Raw genomic sequence first — 17,459 nt, 5'->3', positions numbered from 1 at the left:
AGGTTGGTGAAGGTTAGGTTGGGTCTGCTAAAAAGTAGCATAAAACCTCACACTTGATCCTGTCTGCTTTATTAGTAAAATATATGTCCCTCTGATTCACAATAAACCATCCATGTAGCCTTATCTGTCCTCCCTTAGAGGATTCTTAGAATAAGGCATTATCTTTTAGGTAATCCATCATTAGTCCTCCCCTCTCTGGGCTAAAGATCTAAATAGCCATTCTAACACTGAGCAAAGTGGTAGTAATGGGATGGGAATGTGTAAATGCATGTGTGATTATATCTGAGTACAGTGACGTGACCCTTGCATACATTCCTGCTTCCCTTTCCTCCCCCAGAATCTCACAAGTGCAATGCCTCCCTATTTAAAGATGATGTGCTCCCATTCTAAGGGTTTCTCTAAAGATTATTCTTTAGCTCTTGGGGTGCCTTGTAGATTCAGGGACCTCCACCAGCTTCCCCTTTGCTCCAGGAAGTTGTGATGATACATTTTAGGGGGAGGGAATTTATTATTATTACTCATTGTATTTATACCCCGCCTATCTAGTCATTTCGACCACTCTAGGCGGCTTACAACATAAAGCATAACAAGTTCAAGAAAATTTTATAACAATTAATTAATTAAATGATTTTGCAATGGGAAAAATACAAAATAAATCAAATAAAGAGAAAAAAAGGAAAGAGGACAGGAATTAGCTGGAAGGGAAGGTCTGCCTATACATCCACGTTTTTAGTTGGTTCTTAAAAGTACCCAGCAAGGGTGCAGCGTAAATCTCCAGAGGTAGGTTATTCCAGAGGCGAGGAGCCACCGCCGAGAAGGCCCGGTTTCTAGTTCTTTCCTTCTGGGCCTCCCTCGGCGTCAGGCTCCTCAGCCTCACCTCCTGGCTCGCATGGGTGACACGGGTAGAGCTAGTTGGGAGTAAGCGTTCCGCCAAGTATCGAGGTCCTAAGCCGTTTAGGGCTTTATATTACAATTTAGTAACCACAGAGGCTGGAAAAGCTACAAGAGTTTAGGAAAAGTCTCCTGCGTTTTCAGGGCGATAAATAAGATATTTAAGGAGTGGTTTTGCCAATTTCATGCTCCCAGTGGGTTTCCATGGCCAAAAGGGATCTGAACGTGAGTCCTAGTCCCTCACTGTATCCGCTGCACCACTCTGTGTATCACATTCCAGTTGAGTAGGGAAGTCAATCCACAAATGGGGTGGGGGTGAAGGAGGGAGTAACTCCCTGCCACTTGTGCCACTCCACCAGGAGCAGCTGTGGCAGCCATCTGAGTTTCTTTGCCCGCTATTTTGCTGTCCAACCCTTCTGTGCCCTGCTTCCCTGCAGCCAAGGGCTACTTTCATATAGGCGACAAGCAACTCTTCCCAAACCAGATGCTGCTCCCTCCCTGAAGTGAAAGGAGGGTGTACAAACAGAAGCACATCGGGCGTGAAGGTGCCTCCCTAAGAGACGGGCAGGGATGGGGGTGGAGTGTGGGGGGGGAGAAGGGTACTGGATGACGACGGCGTCGATATAACCCGAGAAAAGAGAATTGGCGGGAGCCGGGTGGGGCGGGACGGGGTGGGGCGACGGCTCGGCTGCCACGTCGTTGCGGGGAAAGTGGTGCTGAAAGGACAGCTCCGGGCTGGCCGACCGGGAACGGGACCAGGCAGGAGCAGCCTGAGGGCGCCCGCCGTGCCCGGGCCTGTCCTTCCTTGGCTAGAGGCTGGGCGCCCATCGTGCCGACGACACCCTCGCTCTCCCCACCCCTTCCTCATGTTTTGCTGCTGGTTCTTCATTGCCGACGCTGCCACCCGAGGCTGCCGCTGAACCCTCTCGGCCGGCTCCTCGCCCCGCGACAAAAGCCAGGTGTCCGAGCAGCAGGTGTGTGTGTGGGGGGCTGCTGGCCGTCAAGGGCTCCGGACGGGCCACCTGGAGAGGATGACCAGGAGGGGGGGAGCGCAGGAAGGAGAGGGGGGAAATCAGCAGCAGCAGCAGCAGCAAGAGCTGCGCGGACAACAAGTAGTTCTCCCTTTGCCACAGCCGCGCACCGAGGCGGGCAGCAAAGGCAGAGCGCGTTTGCCGCGTGAAGAAGAGACGCTCGCTCGATCGCTGTCACTAAGGTATGGAGGACGAATGGGAGAATCGGGCGGGGGGCGCGGGAGAGGAGGAGGAGGAGGAGGAGGAGGAGAAAGGGAAGGAAGACAAGAGCCATAGCAGCGCCTTCCCGAGTCCTTTCGCCCGATATCGCCTTACAGGAACCGACAGGTAAATTCCGACGAGGGTACTGAAGGTGGAAATCCGCTGCTAAGGTTGGTACAGATCCGGTAGCGTAGGGTGTCGCCCACCGCTCGGGTCTCTTTTTCTGGGGAGGGGGGAAGGCAGGGGTTTGCGCGCAGGAGGACTGTCTTTCATCACCAGTCCAACCCCGATGTCGGCGAGAAGATGGGCAAAGGGCACCTCTCCTCGCTGCTGCGGCTGATGTTGAGACAACTTGAGCGAAATAATTCATGGGGAGGGCGCGGGAGGGAGAAGATGCCGAGGGTCCAGACAGGGGACCCCCCCTCCCAGGGCCTTTGAGAAGATGCGGCGTGATGGTGGTGCCAGCCAGTATTGGGGTTGGGGGTGGGCGCCTAAGGAAAGAGTCCAGATACTCCCAGGCGGAGGAAGGGGTGGGTGAGGCGAGAGGGAAGGATGAGGCAGCGAAGCCACCTGACTGTCCTCGGAAGCGAAGGAAAGGCGGCTGGGAACGAAAGGGGGGGCGGCGGAAGGAGAGGCGCCTCGGAATTCGGGTGAGGGCAGGGTGGGAGCGAGCGTAAGGGGTGGTGGTGCCCGGGTCCGGGGGGGGCAAACTGCTTTCGGGCTGACGCTGTTGGACTGGGGCGGGGGAGTTGGGGGCTGAGAGCCCGAGAGGGTGGCTGGAAGGGAGGCGAGGAGAAGCCCTTGGTGGTAGTCAAGGAGGGAGGGAGAAAAGAGGCGGGAAAAGAAGCCACCAAAGGCGGGAAAGTCTTCTGTCTGGAGATCGGGATCAGAGGGAGCCACAGGCAGCGGCTCCCAGAAGCCACATGCTTCAGTTGGGAAAGAGCCGAAGTGGAATGGGGGCGACGGGCTCCCAAGGTGGTGTCCCGCGAACAGGGTTGCCAGTGCTAGGCTGAGGGCTCTTCTGGGAGGGCTTGGCCCCCTTTCCCCCAGGATGTTGTTGGGCGCAGCAGCCGCATCATCATCATCGTCATCGTCATCATCATCATCATCATCATCATCACCACCACCACCACCATCATCATCATCATCATCCCGCTGCCTGCGACCTCCTGGCCCCACCTCCCGTGGTGTCCCGGGTCTTTTCTCCCGCCTCGACGGCCTCGGAGCCTCAGGGCGCGCTGCCTCTGGCTGCCACTGTTCTCCTTCTCCTCCTCTCTTCTCGTCCTGCAGTCATGTCTGAGCCACAGAGATGGGGAAGCTCGAGGATAACGAGAGGGTGATCCTCAACGTCGGGGGCACCAGGCACGAGACCTACCGGAGCACCCTCAAGACCCTGCCGGGCACCCGCCTGGCCCTCCTCGCCTCTCAGTCCCAAGGCGAGTCCCCTGGCGGCGGCGGCGGCGGCGGGGAGGAGCACCGCCACCACCAGCAGCAGCAGCAGCAACAGGCGCCGCTGCCGCCCCTGCCGGCTCCTCTGCCGCCGCTGCCCTCCTCTAACCCCAACCGGGGCCCGAACCCGGGCGGCGGCGGCGGCGGCGTCGTGGTGGGCCCGCTGGAAGGCGGCGGCGGCGGGGATGGCAGCAGCTGGAACCCGCGGGCGATCCAGGCGGGCGGCGGGGCGAACGGGACGTGCTGCGAGTTTTTCTTCGACCGCCACCCGGGCGTCTTCGCCTACGTGCTCAACTACTACCGCACGGGGAAGCTCCACTGCCCGGCCGACGTGTGCGGGCCCCTCTTCGAGGAGGAGCTGGCCTTCTGGGGCATCGACGAGACCGACGTGGAGCCCTGCTGCTGGATGACCTACCGGCAGCACCGCGACGCCGAGGAGGCGCTGGACATCTTCGAGGCGCCCGACCTCATCACCGGCGAGCCGCCGCCGGACCCGGACGAGGACGAGCTGGCCGCCAGGCGCCTGGGCATCGAAGACGTGGGCGCGGTGGGCGCCTCCTCCTCCTCGTCCTGCGCCAACGGGTCGGCCCTCGACGGCAGAGGTGGCCGGTGGAGGAGGCTCCAGCCCCGCATGTGGGCCCTCTTCGAGGACCCCTACTCCTCCCGCGCCGCCCGGGTAAGAAGGAAGAGGGAAGCGCCTGGAGCCTGGGGGGGGGGGGGAGAGGAGGCGTTGAGGGAGAAGGCGGTTGTGGGTCTTGCCCACGATGGGAGCAAGCACGATGGGGCTGGAGGGGATTTAACGTCGGAGTAACAAGCATCGGATTGCCCCTTTGACCTGGCCTGTTATAGTATCATTGTTTGAAAAACGCAACCTATAACCATCTCTCGTTGAGATCAGTGGGACTTAATTCACTTGTACTTAGTTACACACTTACAGCTCAGTGTGTGGAGAATTGCAGCTCTACCCTTTTCAGCAACAGGAGGTCCTTTATTATTTCTGTTTCACAAATAGAGGAAATGTGATTGATAACAGGGCACAACAAAGCTATGGCACAGGTAGGGTAAGGTTCTGCTTATCCAAAGATGAGTCCCCTGCCCATGAAAAAGAAAATTGCCACATGCATTGGATCTGTTTGTATCAAAACTCGCAGGAGACTTCATGCCTTTGAGATCCCTCCCAACTGTAACTCACACAACACTTGGTCCTTGATAATGTTCAGTGCTTGTGGAGGTTCTGGTTCTAAACATCTGAATGCCCGACATCACACAAAAGTGTACATGGTAAGTGTACATAGATTAGATGTTTATGCACACAAACATTTTACCCCTAGATTGTGTTAGTGCTATCCTGATGTATTGATGACCCATACAATCGAGAGGTCCTGGGGTGTGTGGGAAGCCAAGTCTCTCATGTTGTGGTTGTGCTCCTGAAGGGAAATGTACAGATTTTGGGAGTAGGACAAGAGCCTTGTGGCACAGTGGTCAAACCGCTGTACTGCAGCCAAAACTGTGCTCATGACCTGGGGTTCGATTCCAGGTAGCCGGCTCAAGGTTGACTCAGCCTTCTATCCTTCTGAGGTTGGTAAAATGAGTACCCAGCTTGCTGGGGGGGGGGCAATGTGTAGCCTGCATAATTAAATTGTAAACAGCCCAGAGAGTGCTTGAAGCACTATGGGGTGGTATATAAGCAGCACGCTTTGCTTTTAGGAGATTAAGGGCGTGATCCTAACTAATCAAAATGACTGTAAACTGGCTGAACTGACTTTAAGCTGACTAAGGTGTACTGAATCCAAGTCCTTTCTGGATTAAGAATGATTTCCCTTTTTCTATTGTCACTCTTCCCATCTCATAAGAGCATATGATAGTGGCCATGGTTGCTTAGTAGGCAGTGGTCTCACCTTAATCTAGGTCAAGGGTGGAAAAATTTGACCCCCTCCCATGTATTTGTCTACCAATTCCCATCAGGCCCACCTACCGATAATGAAAATTGTAGTCCAAACTGTCTGGACAGCTAAATATTCCCTGGTCTTATCTAAACACTTTGTTCCCAGTGACTGAATCTCAAGTTCTTGGTATTTGGTAACAGAATCTCTAGTTCTTCATGTGCTCCCAAAACATCTATTTCCAGTGTACAGCTGTGTCCTTGAACTTCTAAAAGTTGTGCCAAAAGGAGAGTTTGGTGTGGTTCTCTTTACTGTCGCCCTGACCTTCATTTTCTTTTGCTTCCGTAATAGCTATAATTTTATCTCTGTTGGGTTTCCTAAGTTCCAGACTACAGTTTATAAAAATATTCTTTGTTTATGTCCTGTTTGATTTCTAGAACTCTGAAGGACACACATTTGATGCTAATCCTAATAGACACACTTAGTAAAGGATATGCACTATTGAACCTGGAGTGACTTACTGCTAGATAAATATGCTTAGGAATGCTTTGCCAGTATGACAAAAAAGTTAATCTTGATTTTTCTTTCATCTTTTGATAAGCCCTTGATTTTTGTGCCTGCCTCTGATCGAAAGCAAGAGTAAAGGAATGTGTAATTGTATTAAATTACAGTATCTTTATAGGAATGTTTGGATTTTTCCCTGCTTTTGAAATGTGACCTTGGTGTCTGTCTTTTATGCAAGTTTCTGATTTCAGCAAGTATCTAGATACATCCTGTGCTTACGTTTAGCTTAATAGAGACTTAGTCTTGACATTTTCTCATTTAAAACATGCACTGGTTATTCCTGTGTGAGGGAGGACAGAAGGGAACACAACTTTGTAGACATGGTAAACCTCAAGGCAAATTGAATACTTTCTAAAATAATGGACAGTAGATCTGGTATTGGCTGTTATGTATGTTGCAAGCAAGCAGTTCCCAACTTTGGGTCCCCAGATACTCTTAGACTACAACTCCCAGAAATCCTGGCCAGCACAGCTAATGGTGAAGGCTTCTGGGAGTTTTAGTCCAAGAACATCTGGGGACCCAAGGCTGGTGAACCACTGTACTGTAATAAGCTGTGCATCTCACTGTGATCTGCTTTGGGAAACAGAGTAATATTTGGAGATTAATGTAAAGAACATGTCAAGGTGAAACCATTCTTATTGATCCTTCTGTTGGTTCCCCGTCTTGCCCCAGTGACCATTTTCTCCATAAATCTTGATATTTGACACTAAATTGTTACTTTTGCACGGGTAGTGAATCTTCTAGAATGGTTGTTCCAAAGAGAAGTACAGCTGTTAATTTCATAAGATGCCAAACAATAGAACCAGGACGGGCAAATCATGGTCCTGGGTCTGCATGCATAGCCCCAGGCTGTTCTTGTAGTCCCCAGTCCTCCTCCCAAATGCCCTTTATACCCCCCCAGCAGTTTTCAGTTTTTCAATTGTGAATTGTTATTCCTGAAAGCCTTCAAGAAGTGGCAGATTTCTCCTCCTCCTCATTTTCTTTTCTTTTCTTTTTTTGCATTTTGACATATTGGGCAATTTGTGTGGACCCTGTAGTGTCCTAGCAACAGAGAAATGACCCCTAGATCCACTGAAGTCACCCAATCCTGCAACAGAGAAATAGGTTGGCAGATTCAGTCTGGGTGTATGCGTTGTGTTCTGTGATCTGAGCCATTTAATAGAGGGACACAGTAAGACTTCAGTTTTCTGTTTCCCAAATTAGACAGTATATGTTATAGGAGAGAGGAATGGATATTAGAATGAATGAGATGAGATAATAAGGGACTTTCATCCATTGGTATGGTTTGTAAATTATCTGAGAGTGGAACAACATTCTGTGTGTCAATGAATTTGATCTCTTCACGTGTTCCTTTTAAGACATACATCTATACAGACCACAATTCATTAAACAGCTTTTTACAGTTTTGTTCTGCATTAGTCTTGCTGGTTTTTCACATGAGTTTAGTTACTTCAGCTTAAATTGTAGAGGCTAGAACTTCCGTAAGAGGAATAGGCAGAGACCTTTCTCTTCAGGCCGGCTTTCCTTGAGTGACTGGCTGCCTGAGTGAGGTTTTTATAAAATGGATTGTTATACATTACTGCTTTGAATGTGTTTTTGGTGTTGCTTATGTTTTTGTATGGTATTTGTGCAATCCCTTTTAGCATTCATATAGTCATTATTGTTAGCTTTACTATTGTCTTTTAATCATGTAAGCTGCCTTGGGTCCTTTTAAGGAGAAAGGTGGGGTAAAAATATTTAAGTAAATATACAGTATAAAGTTTTAGCTCTGGGGTTTTTTAGGTTATAAAGAAGGCGAGTAAAGGAAGATACACTAAGGATGTATAAAATTATGCAGGGTGTGAATTAAGAGAAAGTTTTTCCCCTCTCCTTCTAATACCACAGCGCAGGGTGATCTGGAAAAGATAAACAAAAGTACTTTTTCACACAGCATTCCCAAATAATGTGATAGCCACCAATCTGGGTGACTTTGAAAGAGATAAAACAAATTTGAAGGAGAAGGCTATTAATGGCTGCTGCTCATGATGGATGTTTATTATCTCCAACATCCAAGACAAAATACTTCTGAATCCCAGTTGCTAGGGAACATGAGCAGGAAGGTGCTATTGTATTTGTTTACATATTTATTTTGTTTAATTTATATCCCATCTCTTTGTATCATGATTGCAAGCTTCTCATAGGAACTGGTTAGCTGTTATGGGAACTTTAGTCTGATGCAGCAGGCTTCTTCTTACATTCTCAGGCTTATTGGATAGGTAGCATGAGTGGTTTTGCTGCAATGTATCAGATTTCTGGCAATCAATATATGAAGACAATTAGACCTCAATGGATAACTGTCTGACTGGATGTGAGTGACATGTAGGCAACTGCTACAGGAGTGATGGTTAATTTTAGCCCCTCACTGAGTCATATTGTTGTTTCATGTTTATCAAGGATGGTTGCTTTCATGTAACATAAAAAAGTTATGTGATTGATCAGAAATGCAACAATTAAATGCATTCTTGTTTTTGAAGAACCTTTCCCCCTCTTGCTGAACTGTATTTATTCACCCTGTAAAGTTATAGGTTTCTTCTTTCCCCCCTCATGTATGTTGGCTAAACTTCTGAATATACCAGCTGAATACACTATGAATTAGGTATCTAGCTGTGGAACAAGACATTGAGAGTTCATTTTTCCAGAAAAACTCAGCTGTGTGGACTTGGACAAGCTGCACAGTCCCAGAACGTGCCCAGAAGAGAATGGCAAGCAACTTCTAAGTACCATCTATCTAGAAAACCCTAAAGAAGGTTGCCATAAGTCAGAACTGTTTTGATGGCACATAATTATTATGTCTCAAATACAGTACTGTTTTTTGGTGTAGAAAAATTCATAACATCCAGCCCATTCCTAGCTGGCAAAAAAGGGTCCATACTGTGGTTCTCAGTGTGTGTGTGGACTGTTTCTTTGCTGTTTAGAAATGGATGCTTGGGGGGCACATTAAGTTGCTGTATCTCATTGATGTGTTATTTCACATGGATCACATGCCTAATAGTGTGCCTGAATGAAATGTGTCACTTAATGGCATTGTCAGTTAGTTGCAGTCGGCGATGACAGTTTCCAAAATGCCTGTTGCACATGGGTAAATATCCAGTAAGAATTTGGCCACTGTGATTAGTAAATGTAAAGAGTTTTCTTTCTGGCAAGCTTTAGTATTTTGGGTGGGATCTCTCTCCTCAGAGGAAATATGTATGACTCATACATATGTTGTGTCTGATGCATCTTTTCCCTTTAAGAGTTTGTTTCCAGTTTATCTCGGTGTGTTGAAATCCTCCCATAAAAACATAAAAAAATTTCCTTTTCTCGATCACTGTATGCTGGGCATATGTGGAAATAAATAAAGGAAAACGCTGTTGAAAGTAGGACTTCCACAGTCACTGCATTTTAGGGTAGTAATTACAGTAGTGTTAGAATGATATAACTAGAGCACAGTGAGTTTGCACCAAGAAGTATAACTGTGTAAAAAAGTAGGTTTTTTTTAAAAAAAGAAAAGCATCCACTTGATATGGACAATTTCTGTTTAATTCTTTTATTATAGCTGGATGGAAGGTACAAACCACTTCCACAGCAGGCAGGCAGTTAATGCCTCCAATGCACAGAGATCTTAAGGGGACTCCACAGAACCTTATTCAGTGGTGGCAGCTGCCACTGAGAGTGGTAGGGTTAGGGTGGCCTGTGAAACAGAAGCTGAATATTTAAGGTGTAATGGAGTGGAATAAGAGCCTCTTATATTGGTTCAAAACTGGGTTTCCATGCTAGTGTATTTGATTCTGTGTTTGGGGGAGACAACAATCATGCCTTTTTATCAGGAAATGGGAGACAGTACCCCACTTGTTGTAAAAGATCAGCCTTTAATGTCCTGCTCATTTTCTAAATATGCACACAGCTATCTTTCTCACATATGCACATTAGGTACACATCATAGTGTTCAGGGAAAAGGGAACATGTCAGGTACATACAAATATTCCATATAGCACCCCCTTTGTGTGCCTTACTTTTAACTTTCCGGAACTATGGAAGTCACACTCAGATTTCCCTTTCCCTCAATGTACTATTTGGTGTGGGAAAGTTTGGGTTTTTTTTTTTTGGGGGGGGAGGGACTTTTTCTGAAAAAATCCCCTCAGTCAACACTGCCATTCTGGAATTTGTGTAATTTTCAAAGCTCTGATCTTGTTGGAGTTAAATAATGTTAAGGATATGAACTAGGACTAAGGAATCTGGGTTAAAATCCCCACTTTAATATGTCACATGGGCTTATTGAGTGACTCGGGTCAGTCACATTGTCTTAGCCTGACCTACATGACTGGCCAGTTGTGAGGATAAAGTAGGAGGAAGGAGAACCCTGTATGCCAGGTATAGGCAAAGGCAGGACATGCATGTAACAAACAAATAATAATGTCTAGTTCTATTACATGAGCTTCCCACGTTCCTGTGAGTGCCGTTAGATGGTATGAAGAGAAACAACCTGTTGAATCTTTAACTCACTGTGCCACTGGATCATGCCCAGAATGTTCCCAGGTACTACTGATTATGCAGATGCCTTTGGCTAGAAAGTCATTATTGAGATATCCCAAAGGAATAAACAGAGAAAGGAGCTTTGCCATTAGAATAAAAGAAGCCTGCGTCATCTTTTTATTATTATTTTTGGGGTGGGAGGTATATTAGTATTAAGACATCGCTTTCCAGACATGCTATTTGAAAATGATTGCTCCTAAGGGACAATTTATTATGTAAAATGGAAGTGCAAGTTGTGGCTTTTTTTTAAAAGGGTGTGTGTGTTAGAATATGGTCACCCTCTTTTGGTAGTTCCATTCTGTTTTAATCCCATGTTTTCCAAGGTGTTGGTAGTTAACATGTGATAAACCATTGGCTGGGCCACATTAGCCATAGTTTTTGAGAGAATGGCAGTTGAGAGATTGGCTGACATCTGTTGCTTAATAAGTTAAGGTATGTAAGAAATATTTACTCTGTTGCCCCACTGCTTGATTGACAATGTGTGTGAAGTGACATGAGAGAAAGCTAAAAGTGAGAGATTTCTCCCTGCCCAGCATTTGCAGTCCCCCCCTCTAGAGCTGCTCTGTCTAGTGCTCCTCTTGTTTCCATGGAAACAGGTCAGCTTCTGGCTTCTTGTTTTCATTGAAAACAACATCCTTCTGCCATTTAGAATACATTTTCCCATTCCTTTGACATAAGTATCATATATGGAGCTACAGTGTCATCTCATATGATGACTATATGTGAATCTGCATGTACATGACCAAATTCAGTAAAAGTGGAATAATCCAGAGAAAGGCTTCAGAGTCATGATTCAGTCACAGTGTAGCTGGGAGCAGAAGTTGGCTTGAAATTGTGATATTTGCATATGCAGCGGCTGATAAATAAAATGTGGCCTCTCTCTGCTTTTGGAAAGCCTCACAGATAGAAAAGATAATCTAACATATGCCAACACTTGTTTATACTTAAATATTTTTAAATACAGTACATGATTAAAAAAAGGAAAGGAGTGTCTGTGAAATAGAGGGCTACAGAAATAATATCAGGGAGATTCCTCCCCCCCCCCCCGATTTTGATGGTTGCCATGGATCTCATGCTTGCATCATCTTGTAATGCTGGGATGCAGCAAAGGGCAGATATGGGAAAAAAGCTAGGCGGGGGGGGGGGAAGACCATGTATTGCAGTGCTCAAGTGGCAGGAAATGAGAGACTGGAATCCAGAATGTTGCATTTTTCCCCAGGCTCTATGACAGGCATTCTAAAAGCAGTGTTTAGAAAATAAGGTCCCATTCTCACAGGCTTCTTTATACCCAGCATAACAAAAGTCAGCAAGGTGGACAGTGAAATATAAAATACAAAGGAGCTATCCAGGACAGAATTTTGATACTAATTCCCATCCCTATTCCAGATATTTCAACATTGCCCTGTAACACATCCACCCCTTTATTTTAATTTTTAAAAAATCATTTGTAGAACTGAGGTATTTGAAGCAGCAGCATACTCTTATAGATTTTGGTGTTAAAACACATGTATTGTTTAGCCATGTCTTTGCAAAGATGGTAGGAGGAACTGGCACATCATTCCCATCTGATGTAGAGTGAGACCAGACTGAATCCATATTTATGAAAGTGAAGGAGGAAGCTCTTTCATGTATTTTGAAAAGTACAGGTCTCACTTGTTTTGGTGCAATACTCTACATTACAGCCAATGAGCAAGGAAAAGAGCTATTACAGTGCAATTTGGGTATGGCCACCAGAAAAGATTTGTTTTTTAAAAATTAATAACTAACATAATTTTTAAAGCACCCAATGTAGTCCTTTCATTTGTTGAAGCCATATGGCAGAAGATGTCAATATTCAAAAATACGAAAAGCTTTCTCTTAGTATGCACTGCAGAAACACACAATGTATATCAAGCATGCCTGAAATGCTCCTCCTTTGATATCTCTGTCCATCTGTGTTTCATGCTGGCATATCTGTTTTGACTATCAGAATGCTCTTCTGAAGTTAGCAGGGGTTCCTTTCTAGTCTTAAATGCCTGCTGCTTTGTTTTTGAAAATGGACATTAGACATTTTGGGGGAATTTGTTTGCCCCTCTTACCCAGGGTGAGGACTCAATCTTTTTTCCTGCTCACCCAAGTCATCAACTGTTCCCAGAGTTGTCCAGGAAATGGGTGCACTCTTGAAAGCAGTCTGGAGGTGGTCATATTTGGAGGAGTCACTTCAACTTCCTGGGAGGGTAGATCTTCCTAGTCAGAGATACTTGTGATGTGAATGAAAGAAGGCTAGAGAGGTGTTGTGAAAACCCATTTCATGATCTGTAGACACGCCAGATAAGGTATATGGCTAATTTAGCTATTATATGACCAAAGGTGTATGAAATTGGCTTTGTCTGACAGGGTAGCTTTTAACCAAAAAGGCTGATTAAAACAGATGCTGGTTTGATAGTTATGGTTGCTACTTTTTCCCTAGTGCGCCTAATTGACAGTGTAAGGATTTTGTTGAATAGACACATGCAGATTTGTCAGTGGGAAAGCACATATAAAGAACAAGAATATGAGTTTATGACTAGGGAGTCTTTAACGGGCAATATATTCAGTGTTGTCCTTTTCAAATACTGTACAGTAGATGTTTTCAGAGAAGAGACAGCACTTTTTGTATTCGTGAAGGCTTTGCCTGCTTGCAAATATTGTTGAATAATCATCAGGCTGTCAATTTGTTTGGTTATTTTGCCTGCCTTATCCTGAGGTGAGTGCCTTTTGACTTGTTGGAGAACAGACAGAAAAATAACAACAACATCGAGTTGTATATGCACAGCGTAGTCATCATGAACAACTGTGAAGAGTTAATCCTTGAATATTTGAATTTCATATGAGGAATAATTGATTCAGATAACTTGCCTCTTAATATTTCCCATGGAATGCTACAGCAGAGTTTGAAGATGATCTGGAGGAACTTGGTTAAGAAATGATTAATGGGTTGGTGAGGTAGTATAAAAGGTAGAAAGAGGTAGGCAAAGACTGCTACTGTGAAGGTGGAAGAGGACAATGACATGATTCTCCACGCTGTTCCAGAATGAGATTCAAGGAGGAGCAGAGGATATAGCTCGAGATGGCATCTTTCAGCTCTCCTATCACATATGGACTCCTATCCAGTCAATGGTCATGCCTCTACCGAGCTGCCCCCACTCTTTCTTTACATATAAAGGGATTGGGTTCCCTTTCCTCCTCAACTGCCCAATGCCCAATAACAACAGCATCGTCTCCAGACAGTGTTGTGGCCTCTTCAATCCTTGCCTCTCCCGCTATCACAGCAATCAAAGTCTACCAGTGAATGTGCTATTAAGTTTTGTTATTTATTTATTTTTGCATCAAGGGGTGCCCATCAAATGTCTTGTATGGCTTGTGAATAACAGAAATTCCCTGAATAGACAGAAGTTGCTTCTTTCTTGCCAAAGCTTCTGGGAATTATGGAAAGAATAGTGTCAGGATGAAAAATAGTGTCCAAGTGCCAAGGCATTATAATATGCTGCTGGTGCTGCTAATGACAATTAATTAATTTGTCACAGCACAATTGTGGGGTTATTTTCATACTGACAATCAAATATCTAGTTTGTTTATATGCTTCCACTGCATTTAACTAGTTACTGGTTTTACTAATTTTGATTTAATATGACACAAGGTAAGGACTGAATAAGATACGGCTTGGGGATTTTGTACTGCCATTTCCCAGAACTCCCCAAGGCAGCTATAAATAATTACATTAAAGCAACCTATGAATGAACATGATTTGAAAGGCATTTAAAGGCCATAAGAAGTACAACACCTAATATTTTTAAAAAATAAATCTATAGATGACATTGACAGCTGGTATAAAACTGCTTGTCATTCTAAATCTCTGCAGTGAAGGGACTTCTCTGGGTTCAAGCATATCCATTTCACTGTGACAAAGACTAGATCAGATATACGTAGTGCTGTCTGAAGTTTGGAAAGCCAAATATAAAAGGCCAAAAGAGCTCTAGCGAACTAACTCCTCCACTTCTTTGTAGCAAGCAGGTAGAAGCACCTTGACTGTAGCGGAGAAGCTGGTAAAAGGTTTAAATGTTTATTGAGGGGTTTTATCCATGTTGTGAAGAACCTTCTCTAGACATGTTGAAAGGTGTATGTTGTGGTGGTGGGAGAAATCTGTCCGTTTCTTTGCTTCTCTTTGTAGTCATTGTAAATAATTATCTGTATTGATGGAAGTCATTTCCTGTTCAGATGGCAGTGTTTTTCTAGACTAATGGGAGATATTTCACATTCAGATGCCAATGTTTTTCTACAGCACGCACAACAGTTGGTGGACACAGCCATCAGCACTCATCTCCAACAATTAAATTGGATAGAAGTAAGCACAAAGGAGATCCAGAATACTTGTCTGCACCTGCTTAACAACCATAGCCGACAAAACCTGGCTGGTTACCAAAATGTCTCAAGCTTGTTCTTCTGAGGAATTTTTCTCCAAAGAAGATTTAAAATAGGATTTATGTAATGCGGGTGAGTAAAAATATTGAAGGAGTCAGTGAAATTTCTTCTGTCATCTTAATACAATAAATATTTTAAATAGCAGGAAAGTAACTCTCTGAATTGCTTTTGGGTATACGACAGATGTACACCCATTAAATTGAAGGCGTTTGAGCTGGGGGAAAAAGTCAGATAGCTCCCCCATCCTGATGCATTACTTTATCTATCTAGACTCTACATTGTAGAGTCTTGTTAGCTGTAAAACTTGGTAACCCAGAAGTGAAAAAGTATTATTTATTTATAACATTTAGAGCTTGGCTTTCTTTGTAATAGCTGAAGGCAGTGTACATACCTATCTACAATGTGAACAAGTTATACACATGTGACTCATACCTGCCCAACGTTATTTATGAAATTCTCTGGTGGAGGAAACAATTGTCCAAAACGGATCCTTATTCTTCTGGTGTTTGAGTGCTTTGGCCTGGACATAGCTGGTAGTCCGAACCAGAGTGGATTGATTAGATCAATGGGGTTTATTTAAGTGTTGAATCATCATTGTATAGGAAGTGATCTCACAGGTATACTCTAGCTAGGGTTGGCAATGGTGTGTTGACAAGAGGGTCAGGGAGAACAGCTATAGATAGTGATAAGACTCACATATTATGAGAGCATAAATTATCTCCAATGATCATATCTCCTCTAAAGGGACAAAGAAGTACAGGCACAATTCAGCTAAGACAGCTCTCCCAAGTAATATTGATTTCAAAGGGGAAAGGGTTAAATACTTGCTTTTCTTCCCCATTGAGATCAGTGGGACTTTAAAAGTATATAACTGTGGGCTGATCACCAATTTTTAAAACTGTATGGCTTCAAAGGTAAGCTTTGGAGCTGCTTCTGTCATGGCTGGAGAAGGCCTAAAACACTCCAGCTCCAGAAGGCATTGAGCTGCAGTTCTGTTCATTATAGTGTATGTTTTTTTTACCCATCTCGATAGGGCTTTTATTGTTTTCTGAGGCTGCTGGAAGCATCTTTGAACATGCAAAACAGCATCTCAAGTAAACAATTATATTTTAGGGCACAAGGAACAAAAAATATTCCGCTGTTCTGACATGATCGTCTTTCCTCACGCGTCTTTCTTGGACTAGTTTGTGAATGTTATAATCTGCATGCTTTAGCTGGGAATGCTGGCAAGGGCATAGCCATACTACATCCAGCTCCTGTGCTTTGCTAGTGCTTTTGCTAGTATCAGCTCAGTAGTTTGCTAATATACGGCTTCTAGATTTGGGAGGTGGGGTGTCAAGGGCAGGAAAGAGTGGAAGTGTATGGGTTTAGAGAATTGTACCATTCTAGGACAGATCTAGCTTTTGTCTGAGTGGGATAAATGGGCAGCTGGAGTTCTTAGATCCTCTGTCTCCAGGGAATGTTTTCTTTATCCAGCCATGTGTCAAGGATCTCTTGGCTGCTCATCACTGAATGCATTCGACAATGGATATGTTCAGCTTATGGTTAGAGCTCATTAGCCTAACCATTGCTGTGAATGCGTTCTAGGATGCACCATATGTTTCTTTGCATCTGAACACTACTGGAGAAGATTAGAGGCAATCTCATCTTCCAAAGGCAGCTTCTGCCTGTATTGATTTCTGCACTGAGAAGTGGCTGTGCTTCCATGCAAACCCATGGTTTCCAAGGACACAGTTGGAAATGAGTGTTCTACAGTATGGAAGATTCAGTCAAGGGTCAGGGTGGCTGGCAATCTGAGTAGGGGAGTGTCTCTCCCTTAAAATGAGGTAGTGCATTTCCTATTCCTGTCATGAGCCACTGATGATCTATTGTGCGTGTTTTTTTGTATGGTAATAAAAAAAATAGTATGGTATTCATTTGAGTTTCTTAAGTATTTGTATACTCAAGTTTTTACATTTAAATGCTGTCTTTTAAGGGTATAATTGCCAAATAGAACTTGGCTATGTCCCTGGATGCCCAGTGTGGTGTAGTGGATAGAGTGACGGGTTAAGACTCTGGAGAACAGGGTCTGAATCCCCACTTGGCCATGGAAACTCACTGGGGGAGTGGAGCTGGTAAAACCACTCCTTAAATATGTCACCTTGAAAACCCTATTAGAGTAACTGTACGTTGATTCTGGGAGGCAGTGGAAGACAGGAGGACCTGGCGTGCTCTGGTCCATGGGGTCACGAAGAGTCAGACACAACTTAACGACTAAACAACAACAAGTTGATTCCAGTGATGCAGAACACAAACAAAACCCCTAGTATCCCCCCCTCTTAAAATATGACAGAATGCCATGATGAGAACTATTCTATCATGTTTCTTCATTAACTTTGTAATAAATAAAGTAGCTGAACATCTTACATGACGTTATACTTTGAATTGCTGAGCTTCCCATTTAGCAATT

General features: G+C 44.7%; 1 protein-coding gene across 10 annotated transcripts in view; it reads left to right on the top strand.

Annotated features, from left to right (window-relative positions):
* Positions 1–2,006: 2,006 nt before the first annotated feature.
* KCNC2 (potassium voltage-gated channel subfamily C member 2) overlaps positions 2,007–17,459 on the top strand; it is a 120,690-nt gene continuing 105,237 nt past the window's right edge. For 7 of the 10 annotated variants that reach the window (XM_020804586.3, XM_073000371.2, XM_020804593.3 and 4 more), the window contains exons 1-2: positions 2,151–2,293; positions 3,414–4,248. In XM_020804586.3, coding sequence (XP_020660245.3) covers positions 3,433–4,248 — 816 coding nt within the window. In that variant the 5' untranslated portion in view covers positions 2,151–2,293; positions 3,414–3,432. Of the gene's footprint in view, positions 2,105–2,150; positions 2,294–2,704; positions 2,774–3,413; positions 4,249–17,459 lie in introns of those variants that run through there. The other 3 variants (XM_073000368.2, XM_073000369.2, XM_073000370.2) reach the window with 3 other exon arrangements.

The sequence above is a fragment of the Pogona vitticeps genome, chromosome 5 (assembly GCF_051106095.1).
Source record: "Pogona vitticeps strain Pit_001003342236 chromosome 5, PviZW2.1, whole genome shotgun sequence".
NCBI lineage: Eukaryota > Metazoa > Chordata > Lepidosauria > Squamata > Agamidae > Pogona > Pogona vitticeps.
The sequence above is the reverse complement of the archived record's forward strand: the minus strand, read 5'-3'. Positions and strand labels throughout refer to the sequence as shown.